This window comes from Budorcas taxicolor, chromosome 17 (assembly GCF_023091745.1).
Source record: "Budorcas taxicolor isolate Tak-1 chromosome 17, Takin1.1, whole genome shotgun sequence".
Taxonomy (NCBI): domain Eukaryota; kingdom Metazoa; phylum Chordata; class Mammalia; order Artiodactyla; family Bovidae; genus Budorcas; species Budorcas taxicolor.
Genome location: NC_068926.1, coordinates 62,158,301 through 62,184,305, shown reverse-complemented (window position 1 = coordinate 62,184,305; position 26,005 = coordinate 62,158,301). Strand labels below are relative to the sequence as shown.

Sequence of the window (26,005 nt, the reverse complement as noted above, 5' to 3'; positions counted from 1 at the left end):
CCCCAGCCCACCATTCTGAAGCTATCTAGGGGTTCACTTTGAGTCACCTCACTAGCATAACATAGATGCTCCTATTTGCTCAGGAAATTCCAAGGTTTTTCTGTGCCAGGGACAAAAATCAGATACATTGTGTTCTTTATTATACCACAGCAGTATCATAGTTATTGTCATTGCCATTGTGCCTCTCTTCCTGGCAAGCTTCTGGGAAGGCAGGGAGCTTGACATGTTGTTTGCCAGTAAAGCTCCAGGATCTCATCTGGGGCCTGGCACATATGGTACCCTCTATAAATATGCTGAGCAAATCAATGAGGTTGGTGCTGATGTAGTTGTGGACTTCAGGTATTGGTTATGGTGTATTCAAAAATAGCATTTTGGGGCTTCCTTGGTGGCTCAGTGGTAAAGAATCCTCCAGCCAATGCAGGAAACATGGGTTTAATCCCTGATCTGGGAAGATCCCATATGCTGCAGAGCAACTAAGCCTGTGCGCCGTGCCACACCACACCTGTGGAGCCTGTGTAGAGAGCCTGGGAACCGAAACTACTGGGCCCACGTGCCTAGAGCCCATGCTCAGCAACAAGGAGAAGTCCGGGCATTGCAGCTGCAACTAGACAGTATCCCCCTGCTCTCCTCAATTAGAGAAAAGCCACGCAGCAATGGAGACCTAGCATAGCCATACAAAAATAAAAATTTAAAAAAGCATTTTGTAGCCGAAATGTCTATCCACAGGGAACTGGTTCAATAAACCATGGCACATCATAAAACGGAATGACTGCTGAAAAAGTGTAAAGACACTTCAGATACAGGAGCTAAAAACGAATAGATCTTGAAGACTGAATGTGTACTATTACAAAAAAATAGTCAAGGTGCAGGACAATACAGAATGGTATGTTATCTTTAACATACGGTGAAAAGTGTTTAAATCCTAACTGTATAGCCTAGTGACCATTTACTAATTAGTACATGTGTTTACCACTTTGCAGATCAAGTTATAGAACACTTCCAGTACTTGGAAATCTTTTTCATATTTTCTTGCAGATCATACCCTCCAAATGGGAACCGTTATAGTAACTTCTCTCACCTTAGATTAATTTTGCCTGATTTTGAACTTTATATCTTGGGAATCACAGAGAATTTACGATCCATTTAAGTTAAGCATTCTATCCTGTTATAAATAAACAATGCTTTGTGACCTGCTTCTCCTGCTTACCACTATGTCATAAATATCTTGCAATTATAATCTGCAAAAAATAATTACTTTGAATTGCTATATTGTAAATAATATGTTCTCTTCTATATTCAACTATTTTATATATATAATTCATGAGGGAGGAGGAATTCAGAGAATCTATTCAGGCGGAAAGTGGAGAATCTGAAACTGAAACCTGCCTGTCATGCACTCGCTCTTTCACTGTATAAAGCCAAGTGCTCAAATATGGGCAGAGCCTTGCAGATGTCTTGGCACGAGGGCATTATAATAGCAACAAGAATGACTAATAAGTATTAATGGCCCATGACAAGAGAACAAACGCCGTTAGTTATCTTGATATATCAGGAATATTAGTAATGTTTGTACAGAGTTTATTCATGCAAATATTATTGGCCCATGTCAGCAGGGTCTAGGCTCATAGCTCAGGTCTCTGCTGCTCCTTCCAGATGTGCAGGGGTTGGGACTCCTAGGAACACTCCCCCGCAGCCCTGCGGAGCCAATCGGCACGCAGAAGGAGGGGCTCTGAGAACGACACCAGTGCCGTCCAATGGACAGAGAATCGCGTCCGCTCCTGGCCAATGGGCGCGCTCCTCCGTGACGGTCGGAAGTGGTGAGGCGGCTTCGGGGGCCGTTGTTCAGCCGCGGTGGCTCACCGTAGAGGCTCAGTGTCGGCGACTTAGCGGATTTGCTTGGCGTCTCTCGTCTCGTCCCAGGTGAGAGAAGCGGTGGCCAGCGTCTGGGGAGCCTCCTGCGGGCTCCAGTTTCGGGAGGAGGCCGGCATCTCGAGGGTGGGCTTTTGTGGGCCCCTGGGATCGCGGGATTTCTCGTTAAAAAAAAAAAAAAAAAGAAAGATGCCCGCGTCGCGGAGTCTGTCCTGGCCAGTGGGAAAGGCCGTCCTTGCTCCTCTTTAGCGGAGCCTCGACAGCTCCGGCGGTACCGCCCCTTCCAGGCCTTGGCCCCGCGGGGCTGGGAGTCGGCCGTAGTTCGGAGCGGACGGTGGGCACCGCGCCCCGGGCGGGGCGGGGCGGGGCGGGGCCCGAGTCCAGAGCTGCCAACCTGAGAGGGGCCGCGGGTGGCCTGGCGTGGGCTGTCGGCGGACGGACCTGGTTCGAGGCCCGGACTCAGAACCATGCAGCAGCTGTCTTCCCCGGATTTCCTCTTGCGTGGTCTCTGAAATGGGGGTGATGACTTTTCCACCTCGTCGGATTGTGGTCTGGATGAAAAGACTGTCCACGTAAAAGCGTTTAGCCATCAGTAGTGTTAGTTGTTCAGTCGTGCCCGCCTCTTTGCGACCCCATGGACTGCAGCCCATCAGGCCCCTATGTCCGTGGGATTCTCCAGGCAAGGATACTGGAGTGGGTTACCATTTCCTTCTCCAGGGCATCTGTCCAACACAGGGATCGAACCCGGCTCTCCCTGCAGTGCAGGCAGATTCTTTACCGCCTGAGCCATCAGTAAACAGCCGGTAAATGTCGATTACGATTGGCGAAGCTGGTGCCCTCTCCACTCCCCATCGGGGATCACCCCTCCCCCTCGGGAAACTGCCTCCTGGCGTGTGGACCCTGCGGTGGTGTCCCCACCCACCTCGGGCACAAGGAAGTCCTGGGAGTCCTGGCCTTCGCCTAAGAGGGGCCTCCTTCTAAGGTTTAAAAGAAACTTCCTCTACCAAAGCGCTTCCATGCATTCGCTCCTTCACTCCTCCCAGTGACCCTTTCTGCGTGAGGAATCCAAAGGCCCAGAGAGGTTAAGTCACACCGCTGCTGAACTGCAGAAGCAGAATTGACCCTCGGAGGGGACCAACTCCGAGCCCTGCGTGCCGTCCCAGCCCCCCTGAAGCTAGAGAACCAGGTACTTGACTCTTCAGAGGCTCTGACCCTGGCTTTGGTGGGATGGAATACAGCATGCCTAGGATCAGTCAGACAGCCCTGAGAAAAGTTATCAGGCTTTACCCCTTTTGGGAACATGATTTAGTTTCATAGATAGGTGCTTCCTGTCACTAGTTTACATCACATCAGAGTGGATGTCGTTAATCTCCTCACTTCCTAGTTTAAAACGCTTCTGTGGTTTATCACTGAACCTGGAAAATAGTCCAGTATTTTCTCTCCTACAGGATAAGGGCTTGAATCATCCCCCTTTCATTATGCTCTTCCAGATCTACCTGTGCTTTCTCTCATTGCCTGTTAGGCCCAGTGCCTGAGTGGGTTTTTCTCTGTTCCATCCTCTTATCTTCCTCTGCATGGATGGATCCTTGTGCTTCAGGTCTTTTTTTTTTGTTTTAAATGTCATGTCCTCAGAAATGTCTTCCTTGACCACCCTTATCTAGAGTAGATTCCCTTCATTCAATCTCCATTTGTCTACCTAACTTTAACATCAAAATACTTGTCAGTTTCTTTGCTTATTTTCCCCTATCACTCAATTGTTGTTGTGTTAGAGATTGGACAGTATATTTTGTTATTTTGTATTGTTAGGACTAGGGTACAAGTGGCACACGGTCTTAATTATGTTGAATGAACGAGTAGGTGTTTTGAAAAGTGTTAGTTTGGAAAGGTGTAAACCATTCAGGAACCCTACTAAGAGGCAGTATTTTAGACCATTTTTGCGTCACGGAAAAGGGGTAATCTGAGTATTGTAAATACTGGTATTAAAGTTGCCAAAACTTTGCTTTCTGCGTTAACATCTTGTTTAGAAAGACGCAAAGACTTGATAGTGGCAAAATCTGGCAGACACTATTTCAGTGAAGTGATCAAAGTTAGCCTCATCTGTAATAATGACTGTTGACATCATGTGGTTTCTGATATAAATGCCCTGAGATGAGCACAACATCACTTCTGTGGTATTTTTGTCAAAAATGTATTAAGCACAGGAAAACATCAAATAAATTCAACTTAAAGGATATTCTACAAAATAACTAGCCAGTAGATTTAACAAGGTCATGCAGGATGAAAGACTGAAGGAATTGCTGGCCGTCTAGTGATTAGGGCTCCGTTCTTCCACTGCAGGAGGCATGGGTTTGAGGGTTTGGTCCCTAGTTGGGGAACTAAGATCCTGCATGCTGCTCAGTCAAAAAAAAAAAAAAAAGAATGACTGAAAAAATATCCCTGATCAAAGATGATTAAGGAGAAATAACAAATAAATGCAATATTGGACTCTGGATTGCATCCTGAACCCAAGAAAGGGTATTAGTGCATGATTTGTGAAATTAACTGAGTGTACATTAGTTGTTAGTATTGTATTAGTGTTAGTTTCCTGCCCTTTGGTAATTTTACTATGGTTATTTATGATGTACTGGGTGAGAGATATGTGGGAATTCTTTGTGCTGTTTTTGCAAGTCAAATTACTTTTATTTTTTGTTGGTAATTGCTTCTGTTTGGCTGTTCTGGTTTTTCACTGCTCTGTGGGCTTTGCTCTAGTTGGCAGAGAGCGGGGCTCCTCTTTGGTTGTGGTGTGTGGGCTTCTCACTGTGGTGGCTTCTCTTGTTGCTGTTCCCGGGCTCTAGAACACAAGCTCAGAACTTGTGGCACAAGGGCTTGATTGCTCGGCACATGGGAGCTTCCCAGACTGGGGATTGAACCCGTGTCTCCTACACTGGCAGGCGGATTCTTTACCACTGAGCCACCAGGGAAGCCCTGCAAGGCAAGTTATTTTAAAATGAAAATAATCAGAACCAAGTGTATTGGGTATTAAATGAACTGGCTTTGGTGACATTTTCTGTGCACTGGGGTGTGTGTGTGTGTGTGTGTGTGTGTGTGTGTGTGTGTGTGTGTGTTCATTCTTAAAACAGAAATGAAATGGAAAGATCCTACTTCTTCCTTTGTTGTTTTTTTAGGAACAGCTCAAGATGGCTGAATTTCTAAATGACCAGGACACTCGACTGTGTGACAATTGGTAAGAAATCGAAGAAATATTATTGGAATGAGGACAGTTCTGTAAACAGTTGGTTTAGTAGTTGGCAGGTTAAAATTGGAGCCATATAACATGTCATGCAAATATATGGGATTAAAGTTTTTTTAAAACAATTTTAGATAAAATTGCCTGTCTTAGAAATTCCACAAGGTGATTGGTTTAGGTAGCATAGAGCAGTGACAAGACTGATGGGATGGAGATGAGAGTTAGGAGTCTGGTTCCTACCGTGAATTAGTTAATGACTTTTGGCAAGTCACTTGACTGCTTTGAATCCTCACTTTTCTGACCTATAGGTTCAGGAATTTGTTTTTTGTCTTCCTGAAAAATATCATATGTTTTTTAAAGATAATAAAAATATAATAAAATGTTTGGACTAGAGCAGTGTTTTTCAAAGTGTATTGCAAGGACCTCCCTGAGTGGTTGCAGCGGCTGTCTTGAGGTTGAATGGGATCATGGTTTAGTGTGGACTTGGCTCTATGTGTACAGCAGAGCAGCTCAGCTGTTTCTGTAAAGGATTTTACTGGAAGAATGTTCCATTGCTTTAAAAAAAACTGTAGTCAGAGTCTTTCAGCAGTCCCGCGTGATTCCAGAACTGTTAGGAGAGGGACTGGGTGCAGACTTGAATGCCAAGCTTTCTTATACTCGTGTTTTTAACTGACAAGAGTGACAAGAAAGAGCAACTCCTTTTCTGCTGAAATGAAACTTAGGAGTGCAGCTTGTAATCAGCTGATTTTCTGGTTGGGCTTTCTCAAGAACTTGGCATTTTAGGGATATCCAAGTTCCCTTACTGACAGCAAAAGAAAAAAGCAAAGCAGAACTACCTGTGCTATATTTAACTTACCAAATTGTGGTAGAAGGAGAGGCTGTTGAAAGATGAGCCTGATAACATTTTTTCTTTCTTTCTTTTTTTTTTTTAATTGCCTTTTGCTTTCTCCTCAACTTCTCGGCAGCATTAGGATACAATCAGAGCAACTGCTGGTCACAATATTCTTTCCCTGCATAAAATTAAGATTTTATTTCTGTGAGAATGTCTTGCCTTATAGGGTATTTTTTTGGTACTGTGCCAGCCTTATAGGGTATTTTTTTGGTACTGTGTCACTGTCCCTTTCACCTTTAAAAAAAAACTATTTTAGCTCTGTTTAGGTTTTATGTATACAGTTTCTGATGCAAGTGTAATAATTAGTTATACAAATAATCACAAGAAAACCTTGTGTTTTTAGAAAGAAACAGACATATTGGCTTTAACATCAATTAAGAGATTCTTATTTTTTCAGTCCACTACATTTTGAAGGAATCTCAAACCTAGGACAGTATATAAATGTCCCTATGCTAAGGGACTTTTTTTAAAAAAAAGAAAGGGTAAGTTAATGGAAAGCTAATGAAAACAAGGTTATTCAAAGCCAAAGCAATGTAAAGAAAAAAGGTAGATTAGCATGGAAACCTGACCAAGCCAGTACAATCTGCCCATCTAAGTAGCCCTGTTTAAATTCCAGGTTTTAAAATTCTGTCTTTAGAGCCATATTCCTGTTGTTCCCTAAGAAAAGTTAAGGTGCTCATCAGAGTACGCACTGTAGTTAAACCTCCTGGGCCAGGAAAAAGAATAGTTGGCTGTGATTGAAAGTGGTTGTTGTGGTTTTTTTTTTTTTTTGCATGTTACCTCTTTTCTTACTGTTTTGTCCGTTGATGGGAGAGTTTGAGTCTCAAAAACAGAACCTTCAGTGTTAGAAAACTTTGACTTCTTATTTTTGCGTGGTTCTGTGTCATTTGGAAGCTTGCTGGGGACTTTTCTGGAAACCTTGGAAAATAAAATTTCCATTTTTTGGAAACCTCGGAAAATGAAATTTCATCTCTAACTTGGCTAGTTCTTCCTTGGGGCTTTTAGCAGTTTTATCTAGAATTGAATGTGTTCTCATTTAAAACATCTTAATTTTATCTGTAGGTAGGAGGCAAGTATATTAGTATTTTGTCTCTCTTTAGAACTTTTGGTGGGACTACCTTGGCAGCTAAATTTAAAGAAAAGTAACCATCAGGCAACCATTTTGTGTAATTATTGCAATTGTCTTTTATCTTCTTTCAAGGTTTCCCAAAAGGTGACATTGTAAATGCTCTGTGATCTTACCTGACAGCTGCTTTTGACTCTTGCTTCTTTATGTCATGGTCCTTAATATTTTTTAACCCTAAAGCTTTTAGTGGCATTATACATGTAGAATGAATGCTCTGTGCCAGTACATTGTCCTGAAGAGCCCTGTAAAATAAAGGCCAGACACTTACTTTCTTGACTTTGGCTGTTTAAAGAAAATTGTTGTCAAAATTACCAAAAAAGAATCTAGACTCTCAACACTGTAAGAGGTAATTGCTGGCTTTAATTTTTTGTGGCATCTGTGAACACAGTATTTGCAATCAGGACATGGCTTTGCTTCCTGTGCTTTGTCGGTATACAGTATTTAACTGTTGACTTATAGTTGAGGTATTTTTAATGGTTTTCAGTTTTTTACCATTTTATGATACTAATGAAAATCTTCATAATCCCAAGAGTGGAATTACTGGTCTTTAACAAGTAACTTAATGACAGGGTCTTTGTTTTATTAAACGCACTTTAACTGTTAATGGTCCTAGAAATAGAAATGCAGTTTTAGACTGTTTAAAAGCAGTGGTTTTATACTACCACCAGCAATCTGTTAAGAGTACTAGTTTCATAACATCTTTAATAGTAGGATTTAGTAATTTTGATATTTATTAGTTTAATAGATTTAGATGATAACTTTGATTTATAGCTCCTTCCACTATATATTTTAATATTCTTCAGGTTTGAAAGACTTGAGCTGAGTTAATTTAAAACTGACAATTTCCTTGGAAAGCTGGGAATTTAGGTAAAATAAGGAGACGTTAAGGGTGTCGAAGCGTTGGTAGTTTCCCTCTTATCCGTCTGAGTTTTCTTCCCATCTCTCACACTTGATTGTTACTCTGTGTCCCCTTCCAGTTTTGTTTTGAGAGCTACCTCGATGACTAGGGTACGAGTGACATCAAGGTACATGCCTTGATGGTTCTACCTTTGGATGAAAATGAATTTATATATATATTTTTGGTGTCTTAGTCTTTCAGATTGGGAGTATGACTAGCTGGAGGCACACCTGTCATCCTACTTTGAAATGTTTCTTAGACTATGTCTGAAGATGAAAACTATAAAAGAGAAACAATCTGCAGCTTGATGTGGGAGAAGGTCTCTGTAGTATTCAGCTTCAGGGGTGAAACAGGTTATTACAGATTTGTTGTGTAACTGTCTGTATTTATCCTGTTCAGTGTTTTGTTTTCAGAAAATTTATCCTAGGTGACATACTTACAGGTACATTCTTTTCATGTTTCCTTTAGTTAGACTGAAACTGGAGATTTCTAATGGTCATAACCGAATGAGTAAAAAGAAGGCCTTTGAATGTTACGTGCCTCTAGTTTGAGTGTATGTGTACTCTGGGGGAGGGGATTCAGGATTTCCTTTTGGTACATCTCTGCAGTAAAGTTTATACCAACCCAACCAGAGAGCTTTTTCCCAGTTCATGTCCAGCCTGCTTTGAAAGACATGTGAGACATAAAGGGGGCAGGATCCCTTCCCCACTGACTGTCCCAAAGCTGGCATCTGCCCTTTTTGGTTTGACTTTAGTGGCATAAAATCTAATGGGATTAAAGGTAGCTGAGACTGAAAGTAAATGGTAGATGTTGTGGGTTTTTTAATTTAAAAAAAATAATCTTAGAGTGGATCGTTGTGCTTTGGAGCATGGATGGTTTTGGAAAAGCCTAGCTCAGCTAGCTCCTCATGGCATCTGACTTCATGTTGTTGGTTGTGATGAACTCTGACGTCTAGAAAGTGAGGCTGAGCTTTTAGAGGTTGTGCACAGCACTGAGAACTCAGTGTTGCATGAAAGACTGAAAACCTCCAGGAGTTAATTCTTGGAAAGCAGGGGCAGTAACAGTCACAGAGCTTATTTGTTAGGTCCTCACTAAAGAGAAGTAATGGAGTCTGAAGACTGGACCAGACAGATTTCCCTGTGATTCCTCTGGGCATAGATATCAGTAATTCTTGCCTTTTTCTTTGATCTATTTCTGTAGCAAAAAAGAAATTCCTGTGTTTAACTTTACCATCCATGAGATCCACTGTCAAAGGAACATTGGTGTGTGTCCTGTCTGCAAGGAACCATTTCCCAAATCTGACATGGAGACGCACATGGCTACAGAACATTGTCAGGTGAACCACCACGCACTCAGATGTTCAGAAGCGGATTAGACTTGCTGTTGTGTAACAGCAAGTGAGCATGTTGTCACAAAGCCCATTTACTCATTCTTGCTTCCTACCCTAGGTGACCTGCAAGTGTAACAAGAAGTTGGAGAAAAGGCAGCTAAAGAAGCACGAGGTTGGTTTCCCTGTACCGTGAAGGGAATCACCATGGGGCCAGTCCTGGGGAGATTACAGAGCCGCCTACAGAGCAGAAAGCCAGGCTTGTGGAGTCTTTGTTCTCCGCCAGCGCCAGGCGCACTGCCTCTCAAAGCCTGTTTGAGCCCACTTGAGACTGCGACTGTCTGCTGCCAGATCTGACTGCACGGCTGTTGTGCCTCAGGCTCAAGCCCCAGAGCCTTTGGAACCGAGTCCTTCCTGCTGGGGTTTGACTGTTGGCAGGCTCACTGGGTGCTAAACCAAGCCCGGGATGGCCAGTGTGGTGCAGCCTCTTTAGCACACAGCCTGCCTTCTTTCTTCTAATTCCATTTTGACTTCTTGATCGCTTGGGTGACATGCTATTTGCACCCAAACAAATTCGCAGTATTTGACAAGAGAGAACGTAGTATCATTTGGTCTCTAGTTGAGATAAAATTGGGCATAGTTGGATAAGTGTGGTTTTTTACATTAATTTTTGGCTGTGCTGGGTCTTTGTTGCTGCACTCCGGCTTTCTCTAGTTGTGGGGAGTGGGAGCTGCCCTTTTGTCGTGTGCAGGCTCCTCACTGCCGTGGCGTCTGTTTTGGAGCATAGACTCTAGGACGTGCCTGCTTCAGTAGTTGTGGCCCATGGGCTCAGTTGCCTTAAGGTACTTGGGATCTTCCTGGACCAGGGATTGAATCTGTGTCCTCTGCACTGGCAGGGCGATTCTCCACCACTTGACCACCAGGGAAGCCGTGTGTGTGTGTACGTGTGTGTGTGCGCGTGCGTGTGTGTGTGTGTGTATGTGAAGTCACTCAGTCGTGACTTTGCAACCCCACGGACTGTAGCCCACCAGGCCCCTCTGTCCGTGGGATTCTCCAGGCAAGAATACTGGAGTGGGTTGCCATTTCCTTCTCCAGGGGATCTTCCCAACCCAGGAATCGAACCCAGGTCTCCCGAATTGCAGGCAGACGCTTTACTGTCTGAGCCACCAGGGAATTCCGTGTGTGTGTGTGTGTGTGTGTGTGTGTGTGTGTGTGTGTGTATTTTGAATGAACATAAACATATTCACCAATTAATAAATCCCAACAACTGTTTAGTTGGTGGTCATGCAGGAGTGTGTATATATATGTAAAAACTCATTAAGGTATGTACTTACGATTTGTGCATTTCATTCTATGTACCTGAAAAAAGCTATTAACTTATTAATTTATAATTTTCAAAGGTGATTCATAGTCAGTGTAGAAAACTTGGAAAATATAAAAACAACTACTTCAAGACCCCAAAGCTCAGAGATAAACATCTTATAAGTAATTCGGCACTCTTTCATTGCTTTTTCTAAGCATTTGACCTACATTTTATTAGGCTGGGGAAGTCCCTTTGTTGATGATTCTTGATTTATTTGGTTAGTTTAAAGGTAATATTGGGACTTTCCTGGTGGTCCAGTGGCTAAGACTCCACTCCCAATGTAGGGTGCCCAGGTTCGATCCCTGGTCAGGGAACTAGATCCCATATGTAGCAACTAAAGATCCTGTGTGTGGCAACAAAGACCTGGTGTAGCCAAATAAATAAATGAATAAATAAATATTTTAAAGAGAACAAAAAAAAAAAAAGCCAGTGCTACATACAAATGTGCAGATTGGAAAAGTCAGTGTCTTTTTAAAGGACAATCACTTTTCCTCATTGCCAGGTACTTAAATCAGAGTACTAAGGGGAAATTGGTCTGGGGGAGCTTTGACAAGCATATGGGAATTGCTCTGCTTTTGCTGTTTGCCCCTGGACTTTGCTGGCTGATTTTGGGTTCCTTTGTAACGTGTACACAAGATGACAATAGGGTGGCTGTAAGTAGTGAATAGTTCCCTCATAAGATTTTCTTTCCCTTTGTAGAATCTGGTGGCAGGACAAAGAGGGAAGCTGTGACTCTTAAATACATAGAAAACCATGGCAGGCAAAGCTAGGGCTGGAAGAGAATATTTCTGTAAATACTTTTTGCTTTCCTTGCCCTGTGCCACAGCATGACCTCTCTTAGGAATATTAACTGCCTCATTATTCTGTTTTACAGGAGACTGAGTGTCCTCTACGGCTTGCCCTTTGCCAGCACTGTGATCTGGAACTTTCTGTTCTCAAACTGAAGGACCATGAAGATTACTGTGGTGCCCGGACGGAGTTATGTGGCACCTGTGGGCGCAATGTCCTGGTGAAAGATCTGAAGACTCACCCTGAAGTGTGTGGGAGAGATGTGGAGGAGAAGAGAGTCGAGGCTGCCATGCCACCTAATGCGTATGATGAATCTTGGGGTCCAGATGGGATCTGGATTGCGTCCCAGCTCAGACAGATTGAGGCTCTGGACTCACCCATGAGGCTCCCTCGAAGGCCCCTGAGAGCCTTTGAATCAGACCTTTTCCAAAGTAGAACCACCAACCAAAGGAGCATGACAGCCCAGTTTCCAATTCAGAATAATCTATGTGAGTTGTGTCTGGGAGTAGAAACCTGGAATGGTATCAGGATCTGGGCAAATGGGAACAGGGCTTTGGAACCAGATAGATCTTAATTATAGAAACCTGACTGTAACATGAGGAAGAATACTTAACTTTCCTATAGAACCTCTTTGCTATTGGATTATTGTTGGGTGACAGTGCTGTTCATAGCTGACATTACTGAGTGTACCCTTGTGTGCCTAAAGGCATTTACAGAGTGCTTTACTTGTGTTAATTCATTTAGTTCTTGCAACAGTTTTCTGAACGTAGGTAAGTGGTAGAGCTGAGGTTTGAATTCAGGCTGTCTGACCTCATGCTTTAAACCGTTCTGCTATCATGTAGAAACTGTGTTAGTCACTGAGTTGTGTCCGACTTTTTGTGATCCCATGGACTGTAGCCCACCAGTTCCTTGGTCCATGGGATTTTCCAGGCAAGAATACTGGAGTTGGGTTGCCATGCCCTTTTCCAGGGGATCTTCCCGACCCAGGGATTGAACCCTGGTCTCCCACATTACAGGCAGACTTTTTACTGTCTGAATAGAAAATACATGTAAAATGCTTAGCACAGTGCCCGTTTCATAGTTACAGCTTATTTATACTACTTACTAATAAAACAATTAGAATAATAATTGAGCCTTTTATCATGGCAGTCTTAATGTTTGGATTCCTGTGAGCACTGTAGGGCTGGGCCTCTTTTGTTCCTGCACAGATTCCTGAAAACCTTGAATATTTGCTAGGCCTGGACTTGAACTAAGGGATGGGAGCATCTAACATTTCTTAAATACTAGTTGTTGTTTCTTTTTCCCCCCTCAGTGGAAGAACAAGAAAGGCAGGAAAGGAATAGAAGCCGGCAGACCCCCAAAGAACGTGGTGAAGACAGTGCAAATTTGGACTTCATGTTGGCCCTCAGTCTGCAGAATGAAGGCCAGGCCCCCACCTTGGCAGAGCAGGACCTCTGGAGGGTCATATATGAGGCAGACCAGTCCCGTGAAGGTCCCAGCACGCTGAATGACATCAGGGGTGTGTTTGTTTATTCTGCACTAGCCTCTGTCTCTATGTCACAATTCATATAAGATTGCAAGTTTTTCATGAGATAGAATTTGTTTTTTTTAATTTCATTTATTTGCTTTTCTCAACTCTCTTTTTAAAAAATTGTCAAGAATAGTAAGTACAGTGACTATCTATTAATATATGCCCCTCATTTATATTCATCAATTTTAGTATTTCCACTTATCTTTATATTTCTTTCCCCCTGAGCCATTTGAGAATAAGTTGCCGACATAACATTTTATCCCTAAATGGTCACAAGATGTATTTCTTTAGAACAAGGGCATTCTCCTATGTGAACACAATACAAATACCACTTTCAGGAAAGTTCCTTACTTATACATAGTGTCCTTGAGAGCTTTTTAATTTTGTTTTGAAATCCAGGATTATGCATTATACATGTAGTTCTTTCTAGGTTCTTTTACTCTGGCTTCCTACCCTCTTGCTCTTTTTAAAGAACGTATCTGGTTGTGGCTGTGCTGGGTCTTTGCTGCCACGTGTGGGCTTTCTCTGGTTGCAGCGAGCAGGGGCGACTGTGGCGGTGGCGTGTGGGCGTCTCTCAGCGGGAGCTGCTCTTGCTGTGGTGCACAGGCCTCAGTAGTTGTGGCGCACGGGTTTACTTGCTCAGCGGCATGTGGGATCTTCCTGGACCAGGGATCAAACCTGTCTCCCCTGTACTGGTGGGTGAATTCTCAGTCACTGTGCCACTAGGGAAGCGCCCCTCCTCCTCTTTCTTTCTTTCGGCATTTTTGAGGAGTCCAGGCCTGCTGTTTTGTAGACTCCTCCTTTCTCAATGAAGATGTGTCTGATTCTTTTCCCACGTGTAAGTTCATGTTACAGTTTTGGCAGGAGTGCCATACCGGCCATGCTGTGTCTTTCTCAAGACGTCAGTTTGTCCTGTTAGAGTGGAGTCTGTCAGACATCTCCACTGTGCAGGTAGCCTTTTTGCTTCGTATTAGCTGTGTGTAGGGTGCTGTTTCTAGATTGCTGGGGAACAGGATACTCATAGTCCTATCCAGCAGTTTTAGAATTCATTGATGTTTCTTGCATGAATCAAGTGTTATTATGGCAGTTGTAAAATGGTAATTTTTATATTTCCTCTGTTCTGTATTTATTAGTTGTCCTTCATCTGTAGAGAACTTTGGTCCCTCACCCCCATTTAAAACCAGTTCTTTTTTTTTTTTTTTTTAGTATCATTGGATTAAAACTAAGTTTTTAAAAATAAAAGTTGGATTATCAGCAGTGAATCACCCTTTGGGTCTCTTGTTTAGAGAGCAACATGTTTGAGAAAGGCATGTCGTATTTAAAATGCTCAACTTATAAGATTTTAGGGACCTGAAAATTAGGCAGCTCTCAGTTGTGGTTTTTCTTCATGTCACTGTAAGAATAATGACCTTAAGGACAGTAGGATTAACTTTGAACATTTTGTTGATTTAGAATAGGAATTGGTCCTGGATCCAGATATTGAAGTTTGAGTCTTTCTTTTTCTTTGGCCAAGCTGCATGGCATGTGAGATCTTAGTTCCCCAACCAGGGCTCGGACCTGAGGATTTAGATTGGTGAAGAAAGTAACATTTTAATAGCACAGTTGTGGCAAATGAAGACTGCATTCAGTGTCGTTTACTTTCTCCTTTCTTGCTCATTTCTTAGATTGCCTTATTCACTTTGTTCTCTGTTTGCATGTTTCATTCACGCAGATCCTGCGTGAATGAATGGTTTGGAATTTATATTCTCTTGTAGTTCTTGTAGTAGTTGCCCTGGAAATTTCAACATACTTATTTAACTTAGTAAAGTCTAAATTTAGTCCACCTCCTCACACTTCTCTTGGTTGACACAGTAAGCTTAGAATGTGGATCATCCCTTTATGACTTAAATGCCGCTGATGGATGTTCGTGTTCTCTGTTGCTTTCCTTTTAACATCCTGATGTAGAGTTTTCTTGTTTCTATACTCATATTTATCATTTTGTGTATTATGTGTTCACCATTTTCTTTGCTCACCCTTGCTTCCTTGTTTCTTCAAATTTCCTTTTAGGATACATTTCTTCCTGAGGTACATTCTTTATAAGTTCTACTGCAAGTATCTGTTGATTATACAGACTGTTTGGGTCTGAAAATATATTTTGTCTTCATATTTAATAGTTTTAAGGAAATCAAATTTTCCTGTCGACCCCTCCTAAGGGGTATAAAAGGTTGTGGTTTTCACTTTGAGTCTGTGTGGCCTGATACCTAGGTGCAGTTGACGAGACCATGTTGCCTTGTGAATTTTGTGAGGAGCTCTACCCAGAGGGACTGCTGATTGACCATCAGGTGGGTTGTGAGTTACTTGAGGGCTTTAAGCTTTAAGGAAGAACGTGTGCAGGCCATATTGGTGTTACAGAACATGTGAAATCTTGAGCAAACTGATACAACTCTTGTGATGAGAGGAGCAATTGTGTTTTTTCTTTTTTTTTTTTTTTAGTATTTTGGTTTTTTGGCCCGTGCTGCACAGCATGTGGGATCTTAGTTCCCCAACTAGGGATTGAACCAGCACCCTTGGCCGCTAGTGAAAGCATGGAGTCCTAACTACTGAGCTCCAGGGAAAATCCAGTAGTAATTGTGTGTGCCTCACATGTGGGTGTGAGAATTCGGCCTCATTCTCTCTGGGCAAAGTAACGTTCATGCCAGCAGGCCCAGTTGCTGCCTCCAGTCTGTGGAGATACTGTACGTTTCTTGAGACCATCTTGTAATCAGCTCTCATCTCATGCCGTGTTTGATCTACAGGAGCCCTGCTGAAGTCCCTGCAGTTCCTGGGAGGGCTAGGGGTCTGTTTTGCACTTTACTTTTTCTGCCTGGACATGTGTGGCCTTTTACCCGTCTCCTTAACACACCCAGCCACACAGACCCCTCGCTCACACACTTGGTTCAGACACGACTCTTAGGAAAGTATCCTGGGGAGTGCTCTGAAAGCTAGGCCAGAGGGCCCATCAGTGTGCTCCCCAGACGTCCTGCGCCCATCTCTCTCTCAGCCCGTCACCCTCACCCTGTGGCGTGGCCTGCTGACCCCGTTGGTCGGTACCACTAGGTGGAGTTCCTAGAGGACAGGTTCTGGGTTTTCTTGGTTTCTGAATCTCTTAATACGTGGTGTATGGAAGGTGTCAGGTAGTTTTTGAATGACTGAAAGTTCCTGTGCTATTTAGGAAGGATTAGAGAATAGCCTTTGTGCTGGAAGAGTGGCTCCGATGGGAGAGGGAGTGCCTTTCCCTCTCAACGTTCTTACTCTGATTTGGTTTGACCTAGTCTGGTACTTCCACGGCTAGTAAGTGGTCCCTGTGCTCTGGGTGGAACACGCATTCCCCTATATGTGGAACAATACAGCATTTGAATACATCTAGTATTTGGTTTGGGAGCAACATAAGAAAATCCATTCACAGGGATAACAAAGAATATATGGGCCTCTCTTACTGTATGTCTGTGGAAAGAATCTTGAAGCTTTTCAAATTAATTTAGAGAAAATAATCACATAAAAACACACTTAAAAAAATTAAAACAGTACAGAAATGTTTAAAGTAAAAGCAGAGTGAGTGTTTCACCTGTGTTCCCCTGACCCTTTTTAGTCCTTTTCCCAAATATTAATAAGCATTATGAAAATGTTGTGACTTCCTGAAAATATTTTTGGAATTTAGTTTGTTCCTTAACTTCTGTTTTTGTTTTTTTTCCCTTTGTTTTGTTTTAACCTGTGTTTTTTGAGACAGACAAGCTGTAACCCTTCATGTGCCTTACCTCCGCTCAATGTGGGCAGCATTTCCCCCCAAGGGGTGGAGGACCCTGATGTTATCTTCCAGAAGCTGATGCGACAGTCTGCAAGTGACCAGTTTGAGTCTTTGATGGGCTTCAGCAGCTCTCCTCCCGTGGAGGAAAGCGTTGTCATCCCGTGTGAATTCTGTGGGGTCCAGCTGGAAGAGGAGGTGCTGTTCCATCACCAGGTGAGAGTCCCCGAAGAGCCGGGCACTTGTCTTGTCCCCTTCATCCTGTGGGAGTGAACCTGAGGCCTTCAGAGCCAAGAAGGCCTCTCTGGCCTTGAAGTTGCATGCATACCTGATCTGGCTACTGGCCATGTCCCGTTTTGTGAGCTGAGGTACACAGTAGCTCAGGCCTTTGGACTTTCCCTGCCTTCTGGCAGTGGAAACCGTTGTATCATGAGCTGCAGCTGTGGGAGCCAGGTAAGCAGGTATGGAGGGCTTGCCAGAGAGTTTAGAGGAGTCCCCCTCAGGTCCCTGACAGTTTCTGCTCTTGACCATGTGTGTTCTTCCTGTTGGGGCGGCATTTGTATCTTGGCATTCCAGGAATCTGGAAGCTGATTCTAGCTTTGCCCTAATGGTTGACCTCCAATGGGTCCCAGCCCCTCACAGGGGATGCCTGTGAATGAGGGAATTAGACTGGATGATCTGAAGTCCTCTTTCAGCTTTCCCAGTCTGGGATTCCAGTGTCTTAGTGGAAGATATGTTTTCTGCCCAGTCTTGTTTGTTATGGGAGTGAACACTGAAGGTATTTCAGAGGCGTTTGTATAATTGATGCCACAGAGCTGTTGCTAGAACACCACACGTTTCATTTCTGAAGCAACACTTATGCCTTTGGATCAAGCAGTAGATAAGCTAACTGCTATTGTCCCCTAGAAGAGGCCACAAAATAAGCAGTGGTGCCAACATTCCATGGTCAAAATGTAGGCAGACCTTTCTGGGCTCCCAGGATCCGCCCTTCCTTCATCCCTGCACAGATCAGAGTGCTTCCTGATCTTCCTGATCAGGCAGTGCTAGTAGGAACGACTGCTCTGTTCCAGATCGCTTCCTCTTGCTCCTAGGCCCTTCCTCTCTGTGGTTGTCAAAGTTATCCTGTCCCATCGACACCACCCTGCCACCCTCCTACCCACCATCGGGTGTTTTCCGCCAGCCCGGTGTTCCTTTCCTCCCAGTGCTTCATCTCATAGGAATGACTGGGTACTAATTCTGGTTTTTCTTGTTAGGACCAGTGTGACCAACGCCCAGCCACAGCAAACAACCACGTGTCGGAGGGAATCCCTAGCCAGGATCTCCAGCCTCGAGAGACCTCATCAGAACTGCCCAAGAGGCGTGTCCGACACCAGGGTATGGGCCAGGGCTGTGCCAGGGCTGCACTTCTCATCAGCTACTCTAACGGGGTTTACCTGCACCCCGAATTAGCAAGTGCAGTACAAGTTCACTGAGGACTCCCTTGGGGCTAGTTGTGGTCCTGGGTTAGACTCGGCTGCTTTGGGGACAGCCATGAGATATGCTTAGCATCAATGCTTACTCAGCTGCTGGTCCCTGTCAGTACACTTAGTGGATGACTGGGAGGTAATTTTCACACCTTACCGTGGCTGCCCTGGGCCCCTGCTTCTGGTTGAAATATGCTCACCTAGAGTAGGGTGATCAAAATTATCCTCAGTATTCTTATAGTCTCGAGACTAGGCAAGTAAACTGTTTTTGAAACCCAGTCACTATTAGAAACCCAAAGCCAGTTAGAAGTGATTTGTCAAAGTTTGCTTATGCACTGCTGTTGACTAGTTGGTGAGGACTTAGGTGGTAAGTGTACAGTGTGGGTTAATGTTCTCGACCCTGTCCTGCAGACACGGGTCTCAGCATCCTTTAGGGACGAGGCAGTCATCTTTTACCCAGGATCTTTTGTTCTTGCCCCGAATCCAGCACTAAGAGCAGCCTTTCCCCTGAAGCTGGTGCTCTTTTCTCTTCTCAGGAGACTTGTCTTCTGGTTACATGGATGATCTCAAGCAGGAAACGGCTAAAGGGCCTGCCTACCCTATCCCCTCTAGCCGACCCCCTAACAATACGACAGTTCCTCCTAACCGCCTGTCAACGTCCACATCAGGCCCCAGGCCTGGGTGCCAGCCGAGCCCTCCTCGCGCTCTGAAGCTCAACAACTTAGACAGCCAGGGTGTCCGGGGGCGCAGTCGAAACAGCCATAACGGGGCTCTGGCTCCTGGCCACGTCCCAGTGGCTTACCCTGCTCGGAGTCTCTACCCAGAAAACCTTGTGCCCTCTTTCCCCCGTGGGCCTTCAGGGAGATACGGAGCAAGGTAAGAAACATTGCTTGGGAGGAGAGCTTGGGGGTAGCTCAGGAGAATGGAAGCGTGGATTTTGCTTGTATCGTGGCCTGATTCATAATGTCCTTTTGCTCGCTGTGGTTTTTTATTTATTTTCGGCTGTGCTGGGTCTTCATTGCTGCACAGGCATTTCTCTAGTTGCAGTGAGCAGGGGCCATTCTCTGGCTGCGGTGCATGGGCTTCTCACTGCAGTGGCGTCTCGTTAAAGGAGCACAAGCTCTAGGAGCGCAGGCTTCAGTGGTTGTGGCGTGTGGGCTCAGTAGTTGTGTCTCCCGGGCTTGGTAGTTGTGGTGCACTGGCTTAGTTGCTCTGAGGCATGTGGGATCTTCCTGGACCAGGGATAGAACCTGCGTCTTCCTGCATTGGTAGGCGACTTCCACAGAGCCACCAAGAAAGTCCCTTTGTGGTTTTTTATTCATTTGTTTTATCTTCTGGAGCGCTGCTTTTGTCTGTCTCCACCTGTTTCTGTCCTGAGTTTCCTGACTTTGGCTCAGGGGCATCTCAGGAATGAGTTTCCAATCCTTTTCTTTCAGCGGTAGGAGTGAAGGTGGCAGGAACCCCCGGGTCACCCCCACAGCTGCCAGCTACCGCAGCAGAACTGCAAAGGTGAGAGGGGTCCAGCCCGTAAAGCTCAGTGAGGACTCTGGGGGGTGGGCTGGTGTGGTCCTTGAAGTCAGAGAAGCTGCTGGGCCTCAGGCTGATGGCAGCTGAAGGACCCCTCTCTGGCTCTTGAGGAGGTGGCTTCATAGAAGCCTGGCATTCTGGCGCTCTTCAGGAGGATCGTCCTTCTTTCTTTCTGCGTAAACCTTGTTTTGTTCTGTTGTCCATCAGGCAAAAACCCCCAAGCAGCAGGGAGCTGGGGATGCGGAGGAGGAAGAAGAGGAGGAGTAACAAGTGTCCACAGAGAGCTCGCGCGCTGGCTCCATCTTCTCCGCACGACTTGTCACGGTGCAGCCCTGCCCCTTGGGCTCTGTGGGCAGGGGCGACCTTTCAGATTTTAACATTTTCTAGGTTATGGCCATTTTGTGTCTTTTGAGATTGTGCTGTGGGAGTTTGGGGGTTTGAGGGAGGGTTGGCAGGGAGGCTGTTGAGAATGTTTCAGCTTTAGCTGCTGCCTTTGACAGCACAGAAATGTACGTTAGGGCCCTTTGCCCCACCAGGGCTTCATCTTTTGACAAACTGTCACCGTCGCTTCATGGTGCTGTGGGGTCCTGGGGGGAAAAGAGGGAAGGTTCTGGAAAGCTGGTCCCACCAGCGAGGTGATGCTCTTCCTGTGCTGGCCTGATTTGGGACCTTGGGGGTAACGTCTCGTGTGTCCTGCCCATCCCCACTCTAGAATTTGGGCTCTGGGGTGCGTGGAGGAGCTTTGGTGAAGTGTTCAGGCCAGTTGTAGTGTGTGTTAGGAACAAGGCTTTTGGAGATGAGTTTCAGGTGAGTGGACTACGGGCTTGTTTTAATCTGCTTCTTTGGCATCTGGCATCACTGCCTTCTGTTTCTGAGGGGAGCACGGCTTCTTTGTCTTCACTGCCTTCTGATGGAGAAGGCCAGGGGCTCCCTGTGCCCTCCAGAGCCATGCTGGGTTCTGCCTTAATCAGGACTGAAGCCTAAACTCGTGGTTGGCTCTGAAAACCAAGAATCAGAGCCCCCTCCCCTTTTTATTTTACTATTACTGTTATTATTAACATCCTTGTAATAGAAATAAACTTTGTACTTGGAGTTCAGCTGAGTCATGTGGTTCCTTCTGCTCCGCACTCTTTGGAGTGCAGGCGGACCAGGGCGCCTGGAGTCAGCTCTGCGGAACGAGGGAAGGTGCGCCTTCTCAGAGAGGGCCAGTCGAGATGTGGCTTTTCTGCCTCCTCAGAGTTAGTTAGGGGAAACTGACAGGTGGCTGCAGCTCTGGGGTGATTGGGGAGGGCTGGGGGCCACCCCCAAACAAAGGGGAGGGCAGGTTCCTCAAAAGCCTCAATCCCGAGACTTGCTGAGCCTTAGCAAAATTACCCATCACCCCCTGGCACCTCCTACTGTGCACCAGAACATCTAGCACTGTAGGTCATCTTGACCTCTTGTTTTCCTCTCAACAACCTAGTAGGAGTGGGAAAAGTAGGAAGAATTGCTCCAATTTCACATGTGGAAACGGGTGACTTGTATAAGGCTATGCCACTATTAATTCGTGGCAGCCAGGACTCATCTGGATCTGAGTTATATCGAGAAAAAGAAAAAGGAGGACCTCCCTGGCAGTTCAGTGGTTAGGGGTTGTGGGTTCCATCCCTGGTCTGGGAACTAAGACCCTGCAAATCGTGTAGCATGGCCAAAATAAATAATTTTTTAAAAAGGTTATTCCCATATAGCTTTCTGGTCTGCCGTTACCATGAGGTTTTGATATAGTAGTCTGCATATATACAAGACTATTTTAAGTTGCTGATATCTTAATTTCAAATGCGTTTTCTATGTCCTGCATTTGTACTTTCCTTCATACTTGCTGGTTTCGAACTTCTGTTTGTTCATGGATGGTTTTCTACCCTTACTGTAGGTTTGCCTTTGCCGGTGAGCTTTCCCATTCATCATTTGCTGTTTTCTGGTTTTGCCCTTTTCCAGCTAGAGACGTTCTTTTAGCATGTTATAAGGCTGGGTGGGTAGTGCTGAATTCTCTGAGCTTTTGCCTGTCTGTAAAGCTTTCAATTTCTCCACCAAATCTGAACGAGAACCTTTCTGGGTAGAGTATTCTTGGTTGTAGGTTTTCCCCCTTTTCTTCCTGCAGTGGAAGCCCGGAGTCTTCACTGCTGGACCCCTAGGGAAGTTTGGTGCTGTGTTTCTACTGGATTTACACCTAGGAGTGGACTCGCTGGTCTCAGAGGAGGAACCAGAACAACTAAAGCAGGTGTAGGGTCCATTCCCCCCGCAGTGCACGAGAGCCCTCTTGGTTCCACGTCTTCCCCAACCATGGTGCTGTCTTTCTAGCCCTCTTGCTGGTGGTGCAGTATGCTCATTGTGATTTTAATTTGCATTCCCCTGATATAACTAATGAGACTGGATATGTTCTCATTGTTGGATGGTGTAATTCTGAATATATTCGCGACAACTTTTTAAAAAGGAAATGGCCTCCACCATCCTGGCCAGCTGAAACTGCAATACTTTGGCCACCATATGCAAAGAACTGACTCATTTGAAAAGACCCTGATGCTGGGAAAGATTGGAGGTAGGAGGAGAAGGGGATGACAGAGGATGAGATGGTTGGATGGCATCACCAACTCAATGGACATGAGTGAGTAAACTCTGGGAGTTGGTGATAGACAGGGAGGCCTGGCGTGCTGCAGTCCACGGGGTCATAAAGAGTCAGACACGACAGTGGCTGAACTGAACTGATCCGGCCAGCAGGAGAATCCTAGATGTGACAACGGAGGTGTCTTATTCTCTAGCTTCGTGTGTCTGATCGTCTCTCTGCTGTGAGTGGCTGTTTTTTGCTGTTTCTAGCACCCTGAAGCAACAAACTGAAGAAAGGAAAGTTGCTTGTTCCTTGTCCAATAGGGTTCTTAATCTTTGTATAATAAATATGTAGGACACAACCACTGTGAGCGTTTATTGAGTTCAAAGAAGGTGGAGTCAAGAGAATGAGAATTAAGTGGGTCTGGTAGTCTCCTGAATGCAGACCAGAGGGCATGTATGTATATGTGCGTGTGTGTGTAGGGGGTGTGTGGTGTGGCGGGGAGTATGTGTGTGATGGACACGGGACAAGAAGGCAGAGCATTGATCTTGGATGGTAGTTCTGAGCTAAGTCTTTCCCTCTTCCTGCATTTTCCTTTTGCACAAAGTAGTTCTAAACCCACTGCCTGTGCCCAAAGGAGGACATGTGGTCTAAGAGGGGCCCAGACTCTTCCAGTGCAACTATCCACTTGAGGAAAATCCTCACACCAGATGAGAGTATAACCAGCTCCAGGACAAGGAGTGGGCAAGACCTGCAGGGGTAGGTTTACCTTTGACCTTGGATTTCCATCCCTTCGATCAGACTTCCTATATGAAAACCAGAGAGACTTCCCTGGTGGTCCACTGGTTAAGACTTCATCTTCCAATGCAGGAAGTGCAGGTTCCATCCCTGGTTGGAGAGCTAAGATCCCACATGCCAAAAACCAAAACATAGAAAAAATATTGTGACAAATTCAATAAAGACTTTATAAAAAGGTCCACATCAAAAAAAAAAAAGCCCACAGATTTAAGGGGTCGAGTCGGGGAGCAACAGGTCGTTTATAAGCATAATGAGTTAAGAATCACACCAAGTGCAAAGAGACCATAATAATTAGAAACACTTTTAATTTCTAGCCTCTTGGTGACCCTCAAGCATCAGAGCCATTCAAGGATGTTGGCTTTATTGAATGTTCTCAGCAAGAGTAGATGACCACACAACTCTTAAGGTAAATAAAAATTAGATGAAGGTTATTTATTGGTGTGACTTTTCCTGTCATGAGCTTCCTTTACACAGCAGTGGTGTAAATAGCATCAAATTGAATGAAAAGTTTGTTAGATGCAACCATAAATAATTATAATAAATATACATCAAGTAACTTTACAGCACACATTTTTTAGGGCCAAGGTTTGGATCTGTCTGGACCTTAATGTGTTCTCTGGGAGAAGCAGTCGTGTTAGCAGCAGATACCTTACTCACAGCTGTCATCTAGTCAAGAGATGGGCCAACAAAAGCTTCCTCTTGGGGAGGTAGCTAACAATTCAGAGTCCATTCAAGGGATGGGAAGGATTGGGGGGTGGAGAGACAAAGATTTAAAAATACAGGGAGGAAAAACCACTTTTAGTAAATCTAAAGGCTCTTTCATTATGCAGAAATGAAATAAGAGGATCCTTGTTGTCAGGACTATGTCCTGGTGAGACCCCCCCCAAGTCAAGGGGGCTATTGCCCCCGGGAGGCAGTGGCCAACCGTGTTCCTTCCAATCAGGGAAACTGCTGGCAGGCATCTCCAGACGTGACTGATCCTGCATCAAATGTAACTGATGCGACTGGAACAATTCATCCAGGTTTATCCTTTCCTTAGGTCAGGGAATCATTTCTAAAATGGTCCTTAATGCATTTCCTAAGAAGAACAGGGAGGCGGTGGATGCTAATGCTTTTAACTCGAAAATCCATACCTTTCCAACAGGCCGGGGCCACAGCCGAGAAAGGAAGAGCAAATCCTGTCTCTCACCAGCATTCTCACTCCAAAGCCTTCTAGACAGCACTCACGCAGAACTTCCAATATTCACAATATTTTACAATAAATACAGTGATGTGATTTTGCATGAACTGGCAAGGTCCAAAAATGACAGGGTCCAACAGGATGGTGTATGCTGCTCTCGAACAAAGTACCACTGGACAAGAGACCTACTAGGGCACAGATGCGCTGGGGCTGCGGCAGCTCAGCCCTGGTACACACTCACGTGGGGAAAGGAGAGGGTGCAGGGTGGGCCTGGCCAGAGGGCCGGAAGGACCCTGGTGTCTCCATCTGGACTTGAAGGTCTTAATCACTGAAGTAGACCCCAAATGGAGCAGAGCACCTCAGACAGCTCTTTTGAAAATGGGGTGTGGCCTTTCTGCTGCTCCTCACATCACAAAACACCGTAGTGAGGAAGGGCCATTTCTGAGGACAGAAGGGGTCGGGTCGGGTAGGGGGGCAGGCCAGAGTCATGTGCTTTCATGTTCAGAGTCCCGGAAAAATGCCCCCACTTGAGCTCTGTCCCTTCAGCTCCCGGGCTCCTCTCAGCTCCTGAGCTGAGATGTACCTGGCCTGACTCTGTGGACTAAGGTCAGGAGGGATCCCTTCAGTTGTCCGCTCCTAAGCGGCACTCAGCGGGAGCCTGTCAGACTGGGTCCAGGAGAGTCGGAGAGCAGAGGGTTGTCTGGGTGGGAAAGGAAGGGCAAACCACGGTGGGCTTTTCCTTAGAAAAACCCAGACCGTAGACAAGAGTCTACAGCCGGAAGATCAACACACAAAACTCCCTATGTGTGTCTCCTATGTTTGGGTCACTGGCCCAACCATTTCAAGTTGGAAGGAGGCCTGCAGGAGCCATGTCTGGCAGAAACACCAGCTCGAGGTGGAAGGCAGGGCTGGCCACAGACTTGTCTGTGGAGACGCGAACAGGGTGCTCTGCGGGCTGAGAGCATCTCACTACCAGCTTCCTGCTGGGCGGTTCTGTGACGCAGCATCAGAACCCGGTGGCCACGAAGGAAAATGTCCAGGAAGATCAAATGAGACACGAGCTGTCTGGGAACTAAACTATCCTACAAACATACCACAAACAGGTAGCAAAAGAACCAACCCATCACGAAACATACAAATACATAAGGTTAAGTCTTCCAGGAGGCCCTGGAGTGTGGACAAAAGTTTGGAAAAGCAAAATGTCGCCAACTCCTCACGCAGGGCCCCAGAGGGGTGTGCCCGCAGCAGCAGGCTTCCCAAGCCGGTAGAGCAAAGCCTCGGTGACAGCCTAACTTTGGCTTCCTCTCCTCAGCCACTCAGGGGGTCTTCGCGGTAGTGAATGGCACAACGTAGTTTCTCCAGCATGATTTCCAGGGAGGAGTACTGGGGAAGCTTGATCATGAACATGCAGGTCTCCACTCGGATGTAGCGAGAATCTGGGGAACCTACAGGAGAGACCAGCGTTAGAGCGAGGACCCCAGGGGCCCTAGCGGGCCCCTCTGCCTCCAGGTTTGCCTCTCTGGGCAGCTCTTAAGACAACCCCAAGGCCCAGTTATCGGCGGGGGGCGGGGGGGTGGCGGGGTGGGTGGAGGGGGAGGGTCTGGGAGGCTGGGGTAGGGCAGGAGGAGATTCTGGGGGAAGAAAGAGCAGCACAGGCCCCAGATGGCTGACCTGTGAC

At 45.5% G+C, this 26,005-nt stretch overlaps 2 protein-coding genes across 4 annotated transcripts in view; one reads left to right on the top strand and one right to left on the bottom strand.

The window, feature by feature from the left end:
* The first annotated feature begins 1,809 nt into the window (after positions 1-1,809).
* Positions 1,810-21,282, top strand: TRAFD1 (TRAF-type zinc finger domain containing 1). Of its 3 annotated transcripts, XM_052654570.1 has the most exons (14): positions 1,810-1,920; positions 2,913-3,055; positions 4,704-4,840; positions 5,034-5,092; positions 9,212-9,347; positions 9,460-9,513; positions 11,576-11,978; positions 12,803-13,009; positions 15,266-15,342; positions 16,767-16,997; positions 18,035-18,155; positions 18,781-19,120; positions 19,681-19,753; positions 19,979-21,282. In XM_052654570.1, exons 4-14 carry the CDS (start codon positions 5,046-5,048, stop codon positions 20,036-20,038), a joined length of 1,749 nt encoding a protein of 582 aa, XP_052510530.1. In that variant the 5' UTR covers positions 1,810-1,920; positions 2,913-3,055; positions 4,704-4,840; positions 5,034-5,045; the 3' UTR covers positions 20,039-21,282. The 3 variants fall into 3 exon arrangements, with proteins under 3 accessions (XP_052510530.1, XP_052510528.1, XP_052510529.1); XM_052654568.1 differs by lacking the exon at positions 4,704-4,840; XM_052654569.1 differs by lacking the exons at positions 2,913-3,055; positions 4,704-4,840 and having other exon boundaries at positions 1,813-1,920.
* Positions 21,283-23,340: 2,058 nt separating this feature from the next.
* HECTD4 (HECT domain E3 ubiquitin protein ligase 4) overlaps positions 23,341-26,005 on the bottom strand; it is a 167,503-nt gene continuing 164,838 nt past the window's right edge. The window contains exon 76 of the mRNA XM_052654305.1: positions 23,341-25,772. Coding sequence (XP_052510265.1) covers positions 25,636-25,772 — 137 coding nt within the window. The 3' untranslated portion in view covers positions 23,341-25,635. The remainder of the gene's footprint in view (positions 25,773-26,005) is intronic.